This window comes from Phoca vitulina, unplaced genomic scaffold (assembly GCF_004348235.1).
Source record: "Phoca vitulina isolate PV1807 unplaced genomic scaffold, GSC_HSeal_1.0 scaffold10, whole genome shotgun sequence".
NCBI classification, from domain to species: domain Eukaryota; kingdom Metazoa; phylum Chordata; class Mammalia; order Carnivora; family Phocidae; genus Phoca; species Phoca vitulina.
Window position 1 is genome coordinate 22,684,479 of NW_022589713.1, and position 15,906 is coordinate 22,700,384.

Sequence of the window (15,906 nt, forward strand, 5' to 3'; positions counted from 1 at the left end):
TTCCCTTATTCTGAGCCAATCTCTCATTTTTAATCAATCATTCAGTAGAGTGACTATTCATTGGACATTTGTCTTCTCCACTGGTGAGAAAGTTCCATGACAGCAGAACCTAATATACGTTTGTCTCACCATTGCATGCCCAGCACCTAGCACAGTTTATGGCTAGAAGATCAATAAATGTCTGTTGAATGAATGAATAATCAAGCAAACATTCAATGACCCAAGGAAATTCAGGAGCAGGATCAGCCTGTGCAGGGCTCCAGCTTCACTCTGGCACATGCTGATCATAATACTGGCTGCAGATGTACAAGTCTGTAGCAGTTTTATTCTATTTCACTTACTTTGTGACAGGCTATTTGGCTTCACAAAGTGGGTAGGGCGGCTCTGATTTACACAAGGGAAATAATGCTAGTATCAATCCAAGTCATTTTAAGCATGAATTTCCTTTCATGCCTTTTGGTGATGTCCAGGCCCATCTCATGATGACTGACACCATTTAGCATCAGTCTAACACTGGGCAGGAAGGCAGGGCGAATAAAGAAATGTCAGGGTGGGCTTTCAGTACCTGGAAAGAGTCTATTGCTGGTCCTTGCCCACACCAGGTTTCCAGGCTCCAAAAGGTCACATGATCCTTCCCCAGTACTTACGCACATCTTCCCTTAGATTCCGAAGAGCAGTGACATAATCATATCCCAGGTACAGCCACGTGTCCATTTTAGGGGGAATCTTCAAAAACCCTTGGGCAGAGTCCTTAAATAGCAGGTCCTTCCCCAAAGGAGAGCTGAAGAGCTGGAAGACTTTAGATTTGTCTTTGCCATAATGTTCCTGTGTATAGTAAAACACAATAGTGATTGGCTACAGCAGCAAGGAAGGCTGCAAAAGGGGACTGAGGAAAAACAAAACCCCCAGAAAATGAAATTAAAACCATGAAATTTTCAAGATTCCAGGAGAGAGGGCAGTCAAACCTGTTCTTTCCCACCCAGCACCATCCCTACTCCCAGCCTTCTTGCAGTCATGCAACAACCTATTTCACAGGATATGTTTCCATGCCTGTCTCCCTGGTTGCGTTGACAGCTCACTGAGCCTAAGAAATGCAGTCTCCTTCAGAAGCTGACACTGTGTGGTTACCACTAAAACCCTTGATAGACAGATGGGAGGGCTAGACGAGAGGAGGTTGGCTCAGTGCTGGCATTCTGCATGCTCTAGGCTCTAAGTAAAGCTGGCTGTGTGTGTGGCTTCCTTGCAATCAGCCTGAGAGACATTAGGAAAGAGATCATTTCCTTCTGCAGAGGTCATGGAAGGCCTTATGGGGGAGGGAGTATTTGCCCTTGGCCTAGAAGTCCTGGTTTAGATGGAAGGAAATAGAATTAAGCAGTAAGGAGCATCTTCATGTCACTAGGCCAAAATGTAAGGGTCTGACAGGCAATAATGCAGGACTAGGTTCTGTGTGACTCTAAGTCCCTGCTGGGCACTTTTAGACAAGTGGATGAATGTGGCACAGTTCCCACTATGTCCTAAAAACAAGGTATTCCATAGTGGCAAGAAGGGAATGTAGGAAAATGCCTCAAATCCAAGCAGAGAGCACTAAGCAGGAGAGAGAACAGTGAATTCAGTACCTGGGCCTGGTTGAGAAGCTCCCAGATCAAGTTTTCCTTGCCCCCCACACTTCGGGCCACAACAGCATGGGAAGGGACTTGGGCCAGGTGGCAGTCCTTATATTTATCTACAGGCATGCTCTGCGTGTTGTCTGGGCAGAGCAGCTTATATTGGTCCAAGTCAGCTTTGTTTGGCACGTTCTCTGGGGGAAGAAAGCCTGGATGAGCCAACTGCAGACAGGACAGAGTCATGAACTGTAGTCTGTCTCCCCATCCCTTGCAATCCCAATGAATCATAGCATGTGCGAGCTGAGATACCTAGAGCAAACATTGAGGGCCAGAGCACAAAAGGGAACTGACTTGCTCAAGATCCCACAACCAGTTACAGGCAAGAAAGCTTCTGATGCCTAGTACAGGGTTGACTGCCCCATACCCCACAACAGGTCTCATCTCAGCAGACCAACTTCAGGCCAAGTTCAGCCAGACATGGCCCCAATCCCTTGCTGTGGCAACATTGACCAGGAAGAAGGATCCCCATGTCCAGGAGGTTGAATGATGGAAAGAGGCCCAGGAGTCCAGGTGAGGACCCCATAGGCACACAACTCTGCACAAGTAGAAACCCAAGCAGTGATAAAGGAGGAATACAGTATGCTCATATCTGACTACTGTCCATGAAAAGGGGTACAGGGGAAAAAAAAAAGAAAACCCCTGCCTGGAAGGAATGTGTAGATTCTCCTGTCACTTACCAAACACTGTTGAATGCTTGACAAAGGCCACTTCCCCAGCATCATCCATCAGACACCTGTGGGAAAGAAATACATTAGGAGGATCCCAGCAGGGCAGACCCTTCACCTCAGGCTTGAGGGTCTGTCTGATCACACCATCCAGCCCTGGGACAAGGGCAGAGACTGGTGGAGGCCTCTATGCCGACCCACAGAGGAGGAAGCACTATGGGGTACTGATATACCACTAAGACGGTGGGGGGTGGGGGCTGAGCTCATGGGAACTAGAAATCCCTTATCATGTGCCCCAAAGTAGCAAAAAAAAATCACTGAAGATATTTTTTTTTTTTTTTTTTTTTTTTTTTTTTAAAGATTTTATTTATTTGACAGAGAGAGACACAGCGAGAGAGGAACACAAGCAGGGGGAGTGGGAGAGGGAGGAGCAGGCTTCCCGCTGAGCGGGGAGCCCGATGCGGGGCTCGATCCCAGGACCCTGGGATCATGACCTGAGCCGAAGGCAGACGCCTAACGACTGAGCCACCCAGGCGCCCCTCACTGAAGATATTTTAATACAGAAAAGAGTTTTCAAGTTTCTGAAATGGAAGATAAAGACATAGAGTCTCCTTACAGAGGAAATGTCCCTTGGCTGGCTATCAAACTTTAGGATATAACCAAGGTAAAAGAGGGAGTGAAAAATCAGCCACATGAGCTGTCTGCACAGGGACAATGAGGGAAGGCAGGAGAGAGGCCAGTGCAATGAACAGGAGACACTGCTACAATAGAAAGCAGAGGGACAGTCACTGAAGAATGGTCCAGACACTAAGGATGTGCCTGTTCCCTTAGGCTCTGCCCAGTCCAGCGAAAGAACACACTGGGCAAGTTCAAGGGCTCTGGAGAGATAGAAAAGATCTCCAGGAGAGGGGCTCCCTTGTCAAATGTCACAAGAAAGGCATATGCACTGGCTTGGCCTACAGAGTCCCAGCTGGATCACTGAGTCACTGTGAGGGGATTAGGCCTCCTGGACACCTCTGTAGGCTGGGTTCTGCTATGGGCCAGGTAGGGTCTCCTAGCCTGAGGACATTGGACACTTTGGCCACCATGGAACAGCAGCTGGTCTCACTCACTTGAAGGCACCTGAGTAGCCGAAGTATGGTTCATGGTTAGAGCAGGCACACTTGTCCGTCCCTTTCCCCGCACATAGTTGACACAGACTGGGGAAGGTTGTCCGATCTGCACAGGGAACACAGCTGCCCGCGAAGAAATTGGACACTGCTGCTCAACATAAGATATGTAGCACAGGTCATGAGCCACCCTGGCTACAAGCAATTACAGCTCCCAGCTCCCAGTCTAGACTCTTTAGGGAACAGAGAGTGATTAAAGCAAAACCAGCACACCCAGTCTCAGCACATCCTTATGTGTGTTCACTGATCAAGATCAAGGTTTTCCAAAAAGGGACAAGTTAACTTTTGTCCTCCCACTCCCCTCCCCAAGAACCAGGCCTATGCCTGCCATTGACCTAGGCCTGTCTCAGGTTGCTATCAGACTGGAACAGCTCAGAGAGAGGTCTTCTCTGGGAGTCATATCTGAGAGATGGGAGACCCACATAGAGAGGTACAGGCCAAGTTCATGGGCAGCAGATAGCCACCAGAAAAGCTCCAGCAGAATGGGAAACACATCAGCCACAGACTGGAAAGAACCCCAGGAAAGTGATCAGTAGGGCCCAGCAAACTTGGCCCTGACTGAAGCCTTCTGTTGGGCTTGATGGCCTTCCCCCACCGCCACTCCTCAGGATAGCCTTTGGGTGGGTGTTAGGAGTTCAGAGAAGAAAAAACTCAGCTGACACCTCCCAGGGCTGCTGGTGTGGCAGAACTGACCAGTTTAAAGCTGGTGTACCTCCTACCTCCACCCCCTAGACTCATCACACATGATCACCTGATCATGTCTGAGTGACCCCAGTGTGGCCTGTGTAGGCCTGCCTGATAGCACTCACCCTCTTGCCTACTTACCCCTCTGAAGAGATTCACGTGGCTCAGGCAGTTTCCAATAAAGTAAGCCCATGGGGATGTTCCACCCAGCAGACCTGCCAAGGCCCGTGTGGCAGGACTTCTTGCCTTTGAGCTCATTCAGTTTGAAGTCACTACTCTTCTTCACCACAGCCACAGCATAATAGTAGGTGTTTTTATCTACCAAGAGACAGTGTGAAAGACCCTCAACCTGGGCCACAGGGAAACACTGCTCATCACTACTGGACTCCTGAGTAGAGAAAGGGAATCCACAGGGCACATATATGTTGGTTGGGTCACAAAGAGAGAGAGATCAGGAAAACCTGCCTAGACTAGCAGGGGGAAGAAAGGACTGCAGAGAGAACATTTGCAATAATAGTCCAAGCAAACACAGGCCTACCATGGCCCTGCAGGGTGTCTGCCTACACCTACCAACTCAAACCCACCAAGAAATTGGAGTTGTAACACAGAGACCACATTCATTCTAAGTATTTCCTGTTCACTGACACAGGCCCAGGGACAGTTGGTTGCTCTCAGAGGAAATGCAAGGCTGCTGGGGCTCCAAGTATGTACTCTAGTGTGGTCTCTCCCCTGTGTGTGGCACCTATGGTTTTTGGAGGGCTCCTCTATGTAGCTCTAAACCCTACTGGTTCAGGTCAGGTTGCACACAGTCTTCTCTGTTTCTCCAGGGAGCATGTTTCCTAGCCCAGAAGGTCAGTGTCAGGAGCCCCAGTCCTCAACCATCCCAAAGCCCCAGAGGCCTTGACTTGTGCCTATGGCAGCTGATAAGGCCTCTCATTCCCCACTGACACCCAGTAGAGAATGCTCATCAGTATTTAATCTCCATTACCTGCCTGGACAAGACAAACTCAGCATCTACCAGGAGAGAACAAGAGCCACAAACTCTTTCCTGCGTCCCCAAGAAGAACTTACCCTGTTCTGTCCCATAGAACTCTGCCACTACAGGCTTTAGGTTGTAGGGAGTCAGGCCAGCCTCAAACACCAAGCCTGCATCCAGTGTCACAGCATCTGCTTCATTTGACTGAAAGGAAACAGACCAGACCCTGATGAAGTCCTTACTTCTGAGGAAGGTCCACCTATACCCAGGCAAGTGAAGGTAACTGGCAGGTCTTCTTGGACCTGGGGCCAAAAGAACCCTCACCTTGGCCAAACCACACCACACCACACCAAGAGCTTCAGTTGACTCCACCTCCCTGGTGAGGGGATTTGGCCACCATATTCCTATTCCTCCCACATAGAGAAAGGAATGAATTATGTTTCTCTTTCCCCTGGTGAAGAGTCTGGTTCTTGGCCCAGAAACCTATGTGTGATCTTTCAAGATCAACATGAATTAGAGAAGCTTTACATGGCAGACCTCATGGGGGAAAGTTGCCCTCCCAACCCTAGACTGGGTACACTGCCCAAGCATAACAGACACTGAAGGAAGTTGCAACCATGCTCTTACACATATTTATATTGAGAACCCAGTTGCTTTCGTTTGGTAACCTCTTCATCTTGGGCCTTCTGCTGAGGTCTTCTTCAGGCACTTTGTGAAGCCCTCCTTATTGGGGAGGGGAGTCTTAAAGACAGTTGTCTCCACTCTGATTCAGTACTTGGTACTTTTCCTTCCTGTCCTGGGACCCCATAACTACAAGAGTCTTGTTCAAAGATTTGGTACTTTCTTTGGGCTTTACCTCTTGTTTATACTATGAACTAAGGGTTAGATGCTCATTATTATTTCCATTATGGCTCATTATTTGTTTAATGGACTACTCAGATATGTCACAGGTCACCACTGTTCAACTCAGCTCCATTTTACAGATGAAAAAACAAAGACACGGAAAGTTTGTCACTTCTCCAGGCTACATAGCTAGTAAGTCATGGAGCTGGGATTTAAAATCAGGTCGTCTGGGTTCATTTCTTCCATTACGGTTACTTGCTGGTTATTTAGTTAGTTAATCTTGGGGCAACTTTTAAGGGTTGGGATTGTTTTTGTTGTTTTATTGTAATATACATAAGATAAAATTTACTGTTTAACCTTTTTTTAAGTGTACATTTCAGTGCCATTAGATACATTCACATTGGTGAAGGACAGCTCTATTCCACAACTAAACACCAAATATGAAACAACCTTTGTGGCCTCCTTGGTATCAGAAAAGGTAAGTATAACCTCTGGCCTCTCCCAACCCACCCCGCACACCACAGAACAAAAATAAATAAGCAAACAAACAAATTTCCCCAGAGCAATGAGATTGGGGTTTTGTGGCCAAGACACCAGGATGCTGATCAGGAATCACTGGAGCCTCAGAGGAAAAGGAACCAAGGAGCCAAGGCCTAACTCATGGGATCCACTAGAGCAGCAAGGATTCCAAGGGGAACCTGAACCAGCAAGGAGGAGGAGGATTAAAATCAAGTATGACCTCCCAGATGCAGATAAACACACTCAGAAGAATATAAGCCACAATGCACAAGCATCAACAGGAACAACAGACTTGGGCCCTCAAGGGAGGTTGAAGCTGTCTAATGCAAAGTTGAGAAGAGCTGCCTATGAGGTATTTACTTTTCTATACAAATTGAAGGCTGCAATCAGAGATAAAGCATAGAAAAGGAAATTATCAGAAATAAAAAGAAAAATTATTTGAACTGGTGCTTCTAGAAACAAAAAATATAACTGTTGAAATAAAGTGATGAATGGGCAATAAGTTGATTAGACATGTTTAAAGTAAGAATTAGTGAACTGGAAGCTATATCTGAAAAATGTATCCTGGATGCTGCCAAAAAGAGGTATAGATGGTGGAAATTGTGAAAGAAGGATTAAAAATTTAGATTAAAGAAGACCTAATATGTGTTATCTTGGAATCCTAGAATTAAAAAAAAAAAAAAAAAAAAATGGAGGAACTGAAAAAAAGCCAGTATTTAAAGAGATAATGGCTCCAAAATTTTTAGAATTGATGAAAAACATAATTCCACAGACCTGATATACCCTAAGCAGGATAGGTACCAAGATTTTCGCAACTGCAAATATCATAGTGAATCTATAGAATGTCACAGACCAAGGAAATGAAACCTCAAAATTATTCAGAGATGATTGAAGGAATAACAGGATAATACCAGACTTCTCCACAACTACAGTGGAAGTCAGGAGACAGTGGAATAATATTTTAAAACAGGGTAAAAATGTCAAACTAGAATTAAACATTCAGCAAAATTATCATTCCAGAGATTAAAGCATTTGCAGAGAAAACAAGCAAGCACCTGAGAGAGTTTAACACCAAGAGAGTGGCTTGAAAGGATCACCAAAAGAACATATTTCAAGAAGGAAACATATCCCAGAAGGATAGTCTGAAAAATGAGAAGGAATGGGAAACAGACTAAATGACAAAAATGTAGATAAATCTACGTATTCTCTTTCTCTCTTTCTAAATTTTTGGGTGTGTGTACACACACACATAGACACACAAACACACACACATATGTTTATATATAGTGTCTACAAATACATGAAGTATTTACATTGAGTGTTTTAAAAAAGATAGACATAAGGGACGCCTGGGTGGCTCAGTTGGTTAAGTGGCTGCCTTTGGCCCAGGTCATGATCCCAGGGTCCTGGGATCAAGTCCCGTGTCGGGCTCCTTGCTCAGCGGGGAGCCTGCTTCCCCCTCTCTCTCCCTCTGCTTGTGCTCTCTCTGTCAAATAAAATCTTTTTAAAAAAAAGATAGACATAAAATATTAAATGGTAATATTTAAACAGGGAAGAGGGAAGTCTGAGCTACTGTTTCCCAGAGTCCTTTTATTGTTTGGGAGGAGGACCAGGATTATTTTACTGTAATACATTGGTAAGCTAAAAGTATGTAGTAAAAATTTAAGGAACTCATTAAGGAATATAAATAAAGTGTTTAAATTCATTACCAGTAGGAGGGAAAGTGGAATAAAGGGAAAACAATGCAAATGAACAAACATATGTGCAAACTCAATTTTTAAAAATCAGAAAAAGAAAAATCAGAAAACAGGGGAAGCCTGGACTAAAAGAAATCAAAAAGTAATATGGCAGAAATAAGTCCAAATTTACCAGTAATAATAATAAAATAAATGAGATTTCACATAAAATAAATGTGATTGTCAGATTGCATTAATAAAATCCAGCAACAAACAGTTTTCAAAAGATGCACCTAAAGCAGAAGCACACAGAATATTGAAAATAAAGGAATGAAGAAAGGCACAGGAGAAGACTACTAAGCAAAGAAAGTTGGTGTAGTATGTTAATATCAGAAAAATAGAGTTTAGTCAAAAAGCACTGCCAGATAATTTCTTAATGATAAAATACCAAATTCACCCAGAATGATATGGATTATTCTCTCATATGCTGGTGGTAGGAGTAGAAATTGAAATAATCACATTGTCAACTACACTCCCCCCCAAAAAAAGAGGAGAGAGCCCAGATGTCCCTCGACATGAATAGATAAAGAAGATGTGGGGTGTGTGAATATATAATGGAATATTACTCAGCCATCAAAAAGAATGAAATCTTGCCATTTTCCATGACATGGATGGAACTAGTGGGCATTATGCTAAGCATAATAAGTCAGTCAGAGAAAGACAAATACCATATGATATCACTCATATGTGGAATTTAAGAAACAAAACAGATGAATATAGGGGAAGGGAAGGAAAAATAAAATAAGAGGAAAACAGAGAGGGAGACAAATCATAAGAGACTCTTAACTATAGGGAACAAACTGAGGGTTGCTGGAGGGGAGGTGGGTGGAGGGATGGGGTAACTGGGTGATGGGTATTAAGGAAGGCTCTTGATGTAATGAGCACTGGGTGTTATATGCAACTGATGAGTCACTAAATTCTATCCCTGAAACTAACAATATAGTATAAGTTAATTAAATTGAATTTAAATTAAAAAAAATTTTTAAGGAAATAAAGGTAACTAACTACATGGGTAAATTTAAAAAAAAAAAAAGAACCACATCGAATTGACTTAAAAATCAAACACTGCTGGTGGAAATGCAAGCTGATATAGCCACTCTGGAAAACAGTATGGAGGTTCCTCAAAAAGTTAAAAATAGAGCTACCCTATAACCCAGCAATTGCACTACTAGGTATTTACCCAAAGGATACAAACATAGTGATCCAAAGGGGTACCTGCACCCCAATGTTTATAGCAGCAATGTCCACATTAGCCAAAATATGGAAAAGCTGAGATGTCCTTCAACAGATGAATGGATAAAGAAGATGTGGTGTATATATATACAATGGAATATTATTCAGCCATAAAAAAAGAAATCTTGCCATTTGCAAAGACATGAATGGAATTAGAGGGTATTATGCTAAACAAAATAAGTCAATCAGAGAAAGACAATTATCATATGATTTCACTCATATGTGGAAGTTAAGAAACAATACAGGATCATAGAGAAAGGGAAGGAAGAATAAAATCGGATGGAATCGGAGAGGGAGAAAAACCATAAGAGACTCCTAACTATAGGAAATAAACAGGGTGCTGGAGGGGAGGGGAGTGGAGAATGGGGTAACTGGGTGATGGGCATTAAGGAGGGCACTTGATGTAATGAGCACTGGGTGTTATATGCAACTGATGAATCACTAAACTCTACCTCTGAAACTAATAATACACTATATGTTAATTCATTAATTTTTTAAAAAATCAAACATATTTGGCATTGTCTTAAAAGGCAAATACATATCCCTTGGCACAGCAAGTCTGTTCCTACATATATATACTCAAGAAAAACTATTAATATTTGTGTCCTAGGAGATTTGTATAAAAATATTTGTCAAGCCCTGATTAGAATAACAAAAAGCTGGAAATAGCCCAAATGCCTGATGACCAGAAAAGAAAAAATAAATTGTGTTATACTGACATAATGGACTATTGTAGAGCTCTGAAAATGAATGAACAATGGCTATATTCAACGATGTGGATGAATCGGCATAATATTGAGGAGGGAAAAACAAGGAGAAGACAACACATAGTAATGCCATGTTTATGAAACTTTTTACGAATCAAAACCGTGCAGTCATTCATGCATACCTATATACATCTTAAAACTAAAATAAAAGGCAAGAAAGTTGTAGCATTCAGTTTGCTCAGGATGGAGAAACACATCAGTAGTTGTGGGTTACACCACACTACATGGGTGCCATTCCCATAAAATCCAGTGCTGCCACACAACAGCCCTAGAAGTAAGCTATTGGTACTGATGAAGTTTTGAGAACCTGTGTTAGGTTCATGAATAGTATTATTTTATATTATCAACATTTAAAAATAAAAACGGGCATGCATGGACTAAAACTAAACAAATGTCATAATTCAAGGGTTATAATTTAAAGCATGATCATAACTGAGATCCAATTTAAAAACACAAGCCAGGTGTTTTTACCAAATGACTGATTCCTTCAATCATGCTCCATCTGGCTAAGTCTACCTCTCCCACCTCATTACTCTTTCCAGTCTCCTGCTTGCTCTACTCCTGTCATCCTGACTTCCCTACAGCAACTTCAGAAAGCCCAGCTCTGCTGTCTCAGGCCCTTTGCACAAACTGTTCTTCACTGCCTGGCGTATTCCACCAATGGCACCTGGCAGGCTTATCCATGCTCATCCTTGGGGTCTTAGTTTCATTGCTTCCCTGTCAGGGAGATTGTGCCTGACACCCAGGCCAAAGCAAGTTTCTTCTGAAAGTCTCTGTCAGAGCATTCTACTCTTCCCCTTCATTGTACATCACACAATTTGAAATTTACAATTTATTTGTTTGCATGTTTTTCTTCTCTCCTGACTAGACTATAAGCTCCTCAAGAGTAAGGACCACATGAGGGGCGCCTGGGTGGCTCAGTCGTTAAGCGTCTGCCTTCGGCTCAGGTCATGATCCCAGGGTTCTGGGATCGAGCCCCGCATCAGGCTCCCTGCTCTGCGGGAAGCCTGCTTCTCCCTCTCCCATTCCCCCTGCTTATATTCCCGCTCTCGCTGTGTCTCTCTCTGTCAAATAAATAAATAAAATCTTTAAAAAAAAAAAAAAAAAAAAAAGAGTAAGGACCACATGTGTTTAAATTCACCGCTGCAGCCCCATTGCTCAGCACAGGGTCTGACCCACATTCAGATGTGCAGGGACAACAGTGATGGAGTGAAGTGTTTTTAGAAAATCTAGAAAACAAAGAGATCAGCAAACATCTGCAGTTGGCACTGTATTCCTCTTCCCTGTGAGCATCATTCATCTAGTTCCTGTGATGTACCAAGAACTTCCAAAACAATGTCATATGGAAATTTTGATAGTAAACATTCTTGTTTTTTCCCTGAATTCAGAGAACTTCGTGCCTCAAAATAGTCCCCTTTTCAGAGTGTGTTGGATTTTAAGACTCCTTAAAGATAACCACTCCAATTTCCCTTTCTGAAGTGCTTTTATTAGCACTGGGGGTTGACTTTTCCACACCAGCCTCCTACCTGTGAGTAAAGAGTTGTTCCAAAATGACAGAAGAGAAAGTATGGATTTTATTCCACTCTCTTTTAGGCAACAGTGACTTACCGAAATGGCCTTGATGCACTCAAGGTAGGAGGTTTTCTTCACACAGCTGACAAAAGGACCATTTTCAAGGACAGTTTTCATATTTTCCATGAAACTGGAACACTTACTGGCCTCATGACTTGAGACAGTGCACCATCTCACAGTTTTCTCAGGGGAGACAGCCAGACACAGCCCTAGGAGAAAGAGGCCAGAGGTTGTGCTAGTGGGAGAGACAGAACACCCTCTGAAGGCTCTTGAAGTCTCCATCCCCTCCATCCTGTCCTCCTCCCACTCCTCCCATTAACACCACAGAGCACAGATTCTGTTGCCTTCTGAGGCTGGGGACAAGAGAATGGAACCCTAATGGCCTCCTAGTCACCTGCTAACCACCCTGTGCTAGCCAGAGGGATGCTGGCTTGATCATCAGCTCTCAAGTGGAGACCACAATAATCTGCTTTTCTCTGTTTTCCCTGCCTCCTTATCTCACCATCATGGGACTGCCAAGGGACATAAGCCTCATCAGTGTGACCAGACCTTTTCAGCCTCTTGAAGGCATTGGATTGATATGACAACTTGGGGAAGCTAGCAAGGTAGGAATTACCATCTTTTAAAGATGATGGAACTGGGCTCAGAGAGTGATGCTTCACCTAAGGTCACCCAGCCTGTTAGTGGCCAATACTGGCCTAGAAACCAGGTCTCCAGACTTTTGTCTCTGCCCAGGGAATAAAAGAAGATGACATTCTGAGTTATTTTCCATCTGCTTGGCCAGTAGGTAGGGATAAATGATTGATGAAATAATGAATTTGCCTGTGATACTCATCTATCATCCTCTGTTCCAGGAATAACTAGAACTCCACATATTCAGTGGTTCTTTCTGTTTCCAATGACCCCTCCCTCAATTTTCATCAGTCTTCTGGGCTGCCATTAGGAGAAACTAAAACCAGCCATGTCTGTAGCTATTAAAATCATGTGGTTGCACTGCTCCCAAAGACCTCTGTCATCTCCACTTTCTGTGGATGACAGCACAGGGCTGACTCAGGGAAGCTGATGAATATCCACAAAGCACAAAGCAGGAAAGGGAAAGGGCAACAGTTCTCCAGGATGCATAAGGAGGAGCCACAGGGAAATCAGTGCCCCAACCACCCTTTATCCCACATCTGCCCATGAGAAGTCATGGGAAGCATCAGGATTCAGTGGCAGACCCTTCCTAAACTGCCCCTCCTGAGGTCTCATGGGCAGGAATTTGTCCTGAGTCCTGCATTTACCTTGCACAGCCCTATGAGGTGCTTTGAGGGTGCGAGGGGGGCCAGGGGCAAAGGCATGTAATACAGGGCCAACTCCCAAGGGTAAACTTTTCCAGGAGAGACAAATATCTAAACACAAGTCTCCAAAGGTATAACAAATGCACCAGGAGAGGCAGGCAAAAGTTAAAGGACAAAGGGAGCCAGACAATCTCAGGAGGTGATGGGTGTGGCAGAGGCCATCCAGTCATAGGCCCCACAGTACGGACTTGTGCAACGAACTCCACTCCACTGGTGCCTGGATCCATGGCCTCATTTACCCTCGCCTGACCCTCCCAGCCCCAGCCCCCTCACCGGTGAGGACCCAAGAAGCCTCGATTCAAATATGCTTTGAACCTCTCAGCAGCCCTGCTTCTTAGCAGGACATCTTCAGCGCCAATGGCACCCATGGGACATCAGACTGCCAAGGGTGGGGGCGCGGTCAGATCTGGGAGGCCTTGAATGCCATGCTTAGCAGTTCAGACTCAACTCAGGAGGCCTCATAGAAGGGATCTGATAAACTATGATGGAAGTGCTCTTACTGTATTCTAATACTACAAGATTTACTGGACAAGGAGGAGGAGAGCAAGGAGAGGAAGCAAGGAAGCATGGAGGGCACGAAAAGGGACAGAGGCACTACCAGGACCAGCAGCTGCGCGCAGGCGCAGAGCTGAACCTAAGCTGAACCAGGTGCAGGGATGCGGCGGGGAAGAGCGAAGGAAGTGCTCCGGGCTTCCAGCCCAAGAGTGGAACCCAGGAGCCTGTGTGGCCGAGTGGAGGGTGCAAAGAGCTACTGGGCTGGCGACTCTGCGGACCTTCCCCGCGCCGGCACTCACCCAGGACCGCGCAGGCCAGCAGGGCGCGGACAGCGAGCCTCATCTTCCTGGGTCTGTAGCTAGGAGCCGGGAGCACAGACCTGTGGGCTTCTGCGCCGTCTCCCCACGTCCGGTGCCCCTTTATCTTCGGCTCAGCGGGCCAAGCAGAATCTTTGACCTCCTGTGTTTGCGCAGCCCGCTTGCCCAATCACCCCTCATCCCTCCCCCTTCATTCCTTCGCCAGGCCGATCACCTCATTTCCTGAGCTCTGGAAAGACCCACGGATGGTTTCCAGCACAAAAATGCTGATTGTAAGGGAATTAAAGAAAAATCAACCCTTTGTTAATGCGTGCTCTCTCTGTGCCAGGAGCAGGGCTGCAGCGGGTAGGGGCGGGGGTTGGGGCCGGTGGCTCTGCTCCTGAATCGCAGGATGCCAGAGCTGGTCCTGCACCAGTCCTATGTATTCATTTCACGGATAAAAGAGGGAAGGAGCTACCCTAGATCCAGAGTAGAAATGCAGAATGATAGGCAAAGACCTTCCTGAGAGAGGGTGTCAGAGAAGAATAAAGCTGGCCTCAAATCAAAGACAAGTTCAACACCCTTCACTTGTTCCCAGGTGTCCCCAGAAATCCTGCTCCTGGGCTCTCAAAGGCCCTCCTAACTGAGGAATTGCTCTCTCTCTATATGCCCCACTAAACTAAAACTCCTGGATTAAAAACCTTCCTTTCCTCCATGCAGCCTGCTGGACACCTTGGCCTAGGGACAGATTCACAGGGGAGACAAATTCTCTCCCACAAGAAGCTACCCAAGAATGCGACAAAGAGTCTAGAGACTCAGAACAAAGTGATACACCAGCACAAAGCAAGGGGCCCAGGGGAGGATGTAGCCTGGTCTCAATGCCTGGGTCATCCCTGTCTCCCTCCAGCTAAGTGGTTTCCAACTGGCTTTGATTACACATCCTTATTAGGAAAAATAGTGAGGTTGTACATTCTGTGTATGTATTTTTTAAACTAATATATTGTGTGCATTTCAACCATGTGAGGAATATAAATTTATAAAGCAATAAAACAAAGATGAAACATTCTTTTTTAAATGTTCCTTTGTTGGGGCGCCTGGGTGGCTCAGTCATTAAGCGTCTGCCTTCGGCTCGGGTCATGATCCCAGGGTCCTGGGATCGAGCCCCGCATCGGGCTCCCTGCTCTGCGGGAAGCCTGCTTCTCCCTCTCCCACTCCCCCTGCTGTGTTCCCTCTCTGGCTGTCTCTCTCTCTCTGTCAAATAAATTAAAAAAAAAAAAAATGTTCCTTTGTTTATTCTGCCTTATATACACTGAATAATATCTCAAGGCAAAATAATACACTTAGGGAAAGGGCAAGGGTCCTGATAGTAGATGTAAGTCAATAGTCCAGAAAGTCATCAAAATAATTTTAGGTTTCTTGAAAAGTTACTTATCCAGTCTGATCAGATGATTGTGGTTTTGGGCTCTATCTACACTAACTAATCTATACCAGTCCTTCTAAGATGTCAGTATTGTCATTTTATTTTTGTTCACTTGTGTTTGTGATATCAGAATCATCTTCTAATTCTAGTTTCTTTGCAGAAATGTTTTTAAGGCACTTGTGCATTTTATGAGGTTTGGTGAGTTATACCACATCACCTAATCTGTACATCCAATCTCCTGGGCACAAGAAAACCACAAAATGTGGAACCACAAAAGCCAAGAACAAAGGACAGGTCAGAGAGTCGCAACCATCCATTACCCCCTTTCCCACCCCTCCCCTTTTGAGGTGTTCCCCCATCTTCCCTCAGACACTTTAGAGGCTCTACAAGACCTGTGTCTGTCTGGCCTATAGACCAGTGGGAGACAGTGCCAATCCTCATTCAAAATAGTAGTGAATGTTCGTTTGTTAATCTTTCGCATTAAGAATAAATATAACTGGAAGTTAGGTTATCTTCTCCCATACCCCAGT

The 15,906-nt window shown here is 44.8% G+C and overlaps 1 protein-coding gene across 1 annotated transcript in view; it reads right to left on the reverse strand.

The window, feature by feature from the left end:
• Window positions 1-14,203, reverse strand: part of LOC116635020 (serotransferrin-like) — a 56,525-nt gene extending 42,322 nt beyond the window's left edge. The window contains 8 exon segments of the mRNA XM_032408671.1: window positions 648-825; window positions 1,617-1,798; window positions 2,342-2,397; window positions 3,442-3,589; window positions 4,324-4,500; window positions 5,254-5,362; window positions 11,865-12,037; window positions 13,960-14,203. Of these exon segments, the coding sequence (XP_032264562.1) occupies window positions 648-825; window positions 1,617-1,798; window positions 2,342-2,397; window positions 3,442-3,589; window positions 4,324-4,500; window positions 5,254-5,362; window positions 11,865-12,037; window positions 13,960-14,002 (1,066 nt within the window). The 5' untranslated portion in view covers window positions 14,003-14,203.
• Window positions 14,204-15,906: the final 1,703 nt, after the last annotated feature.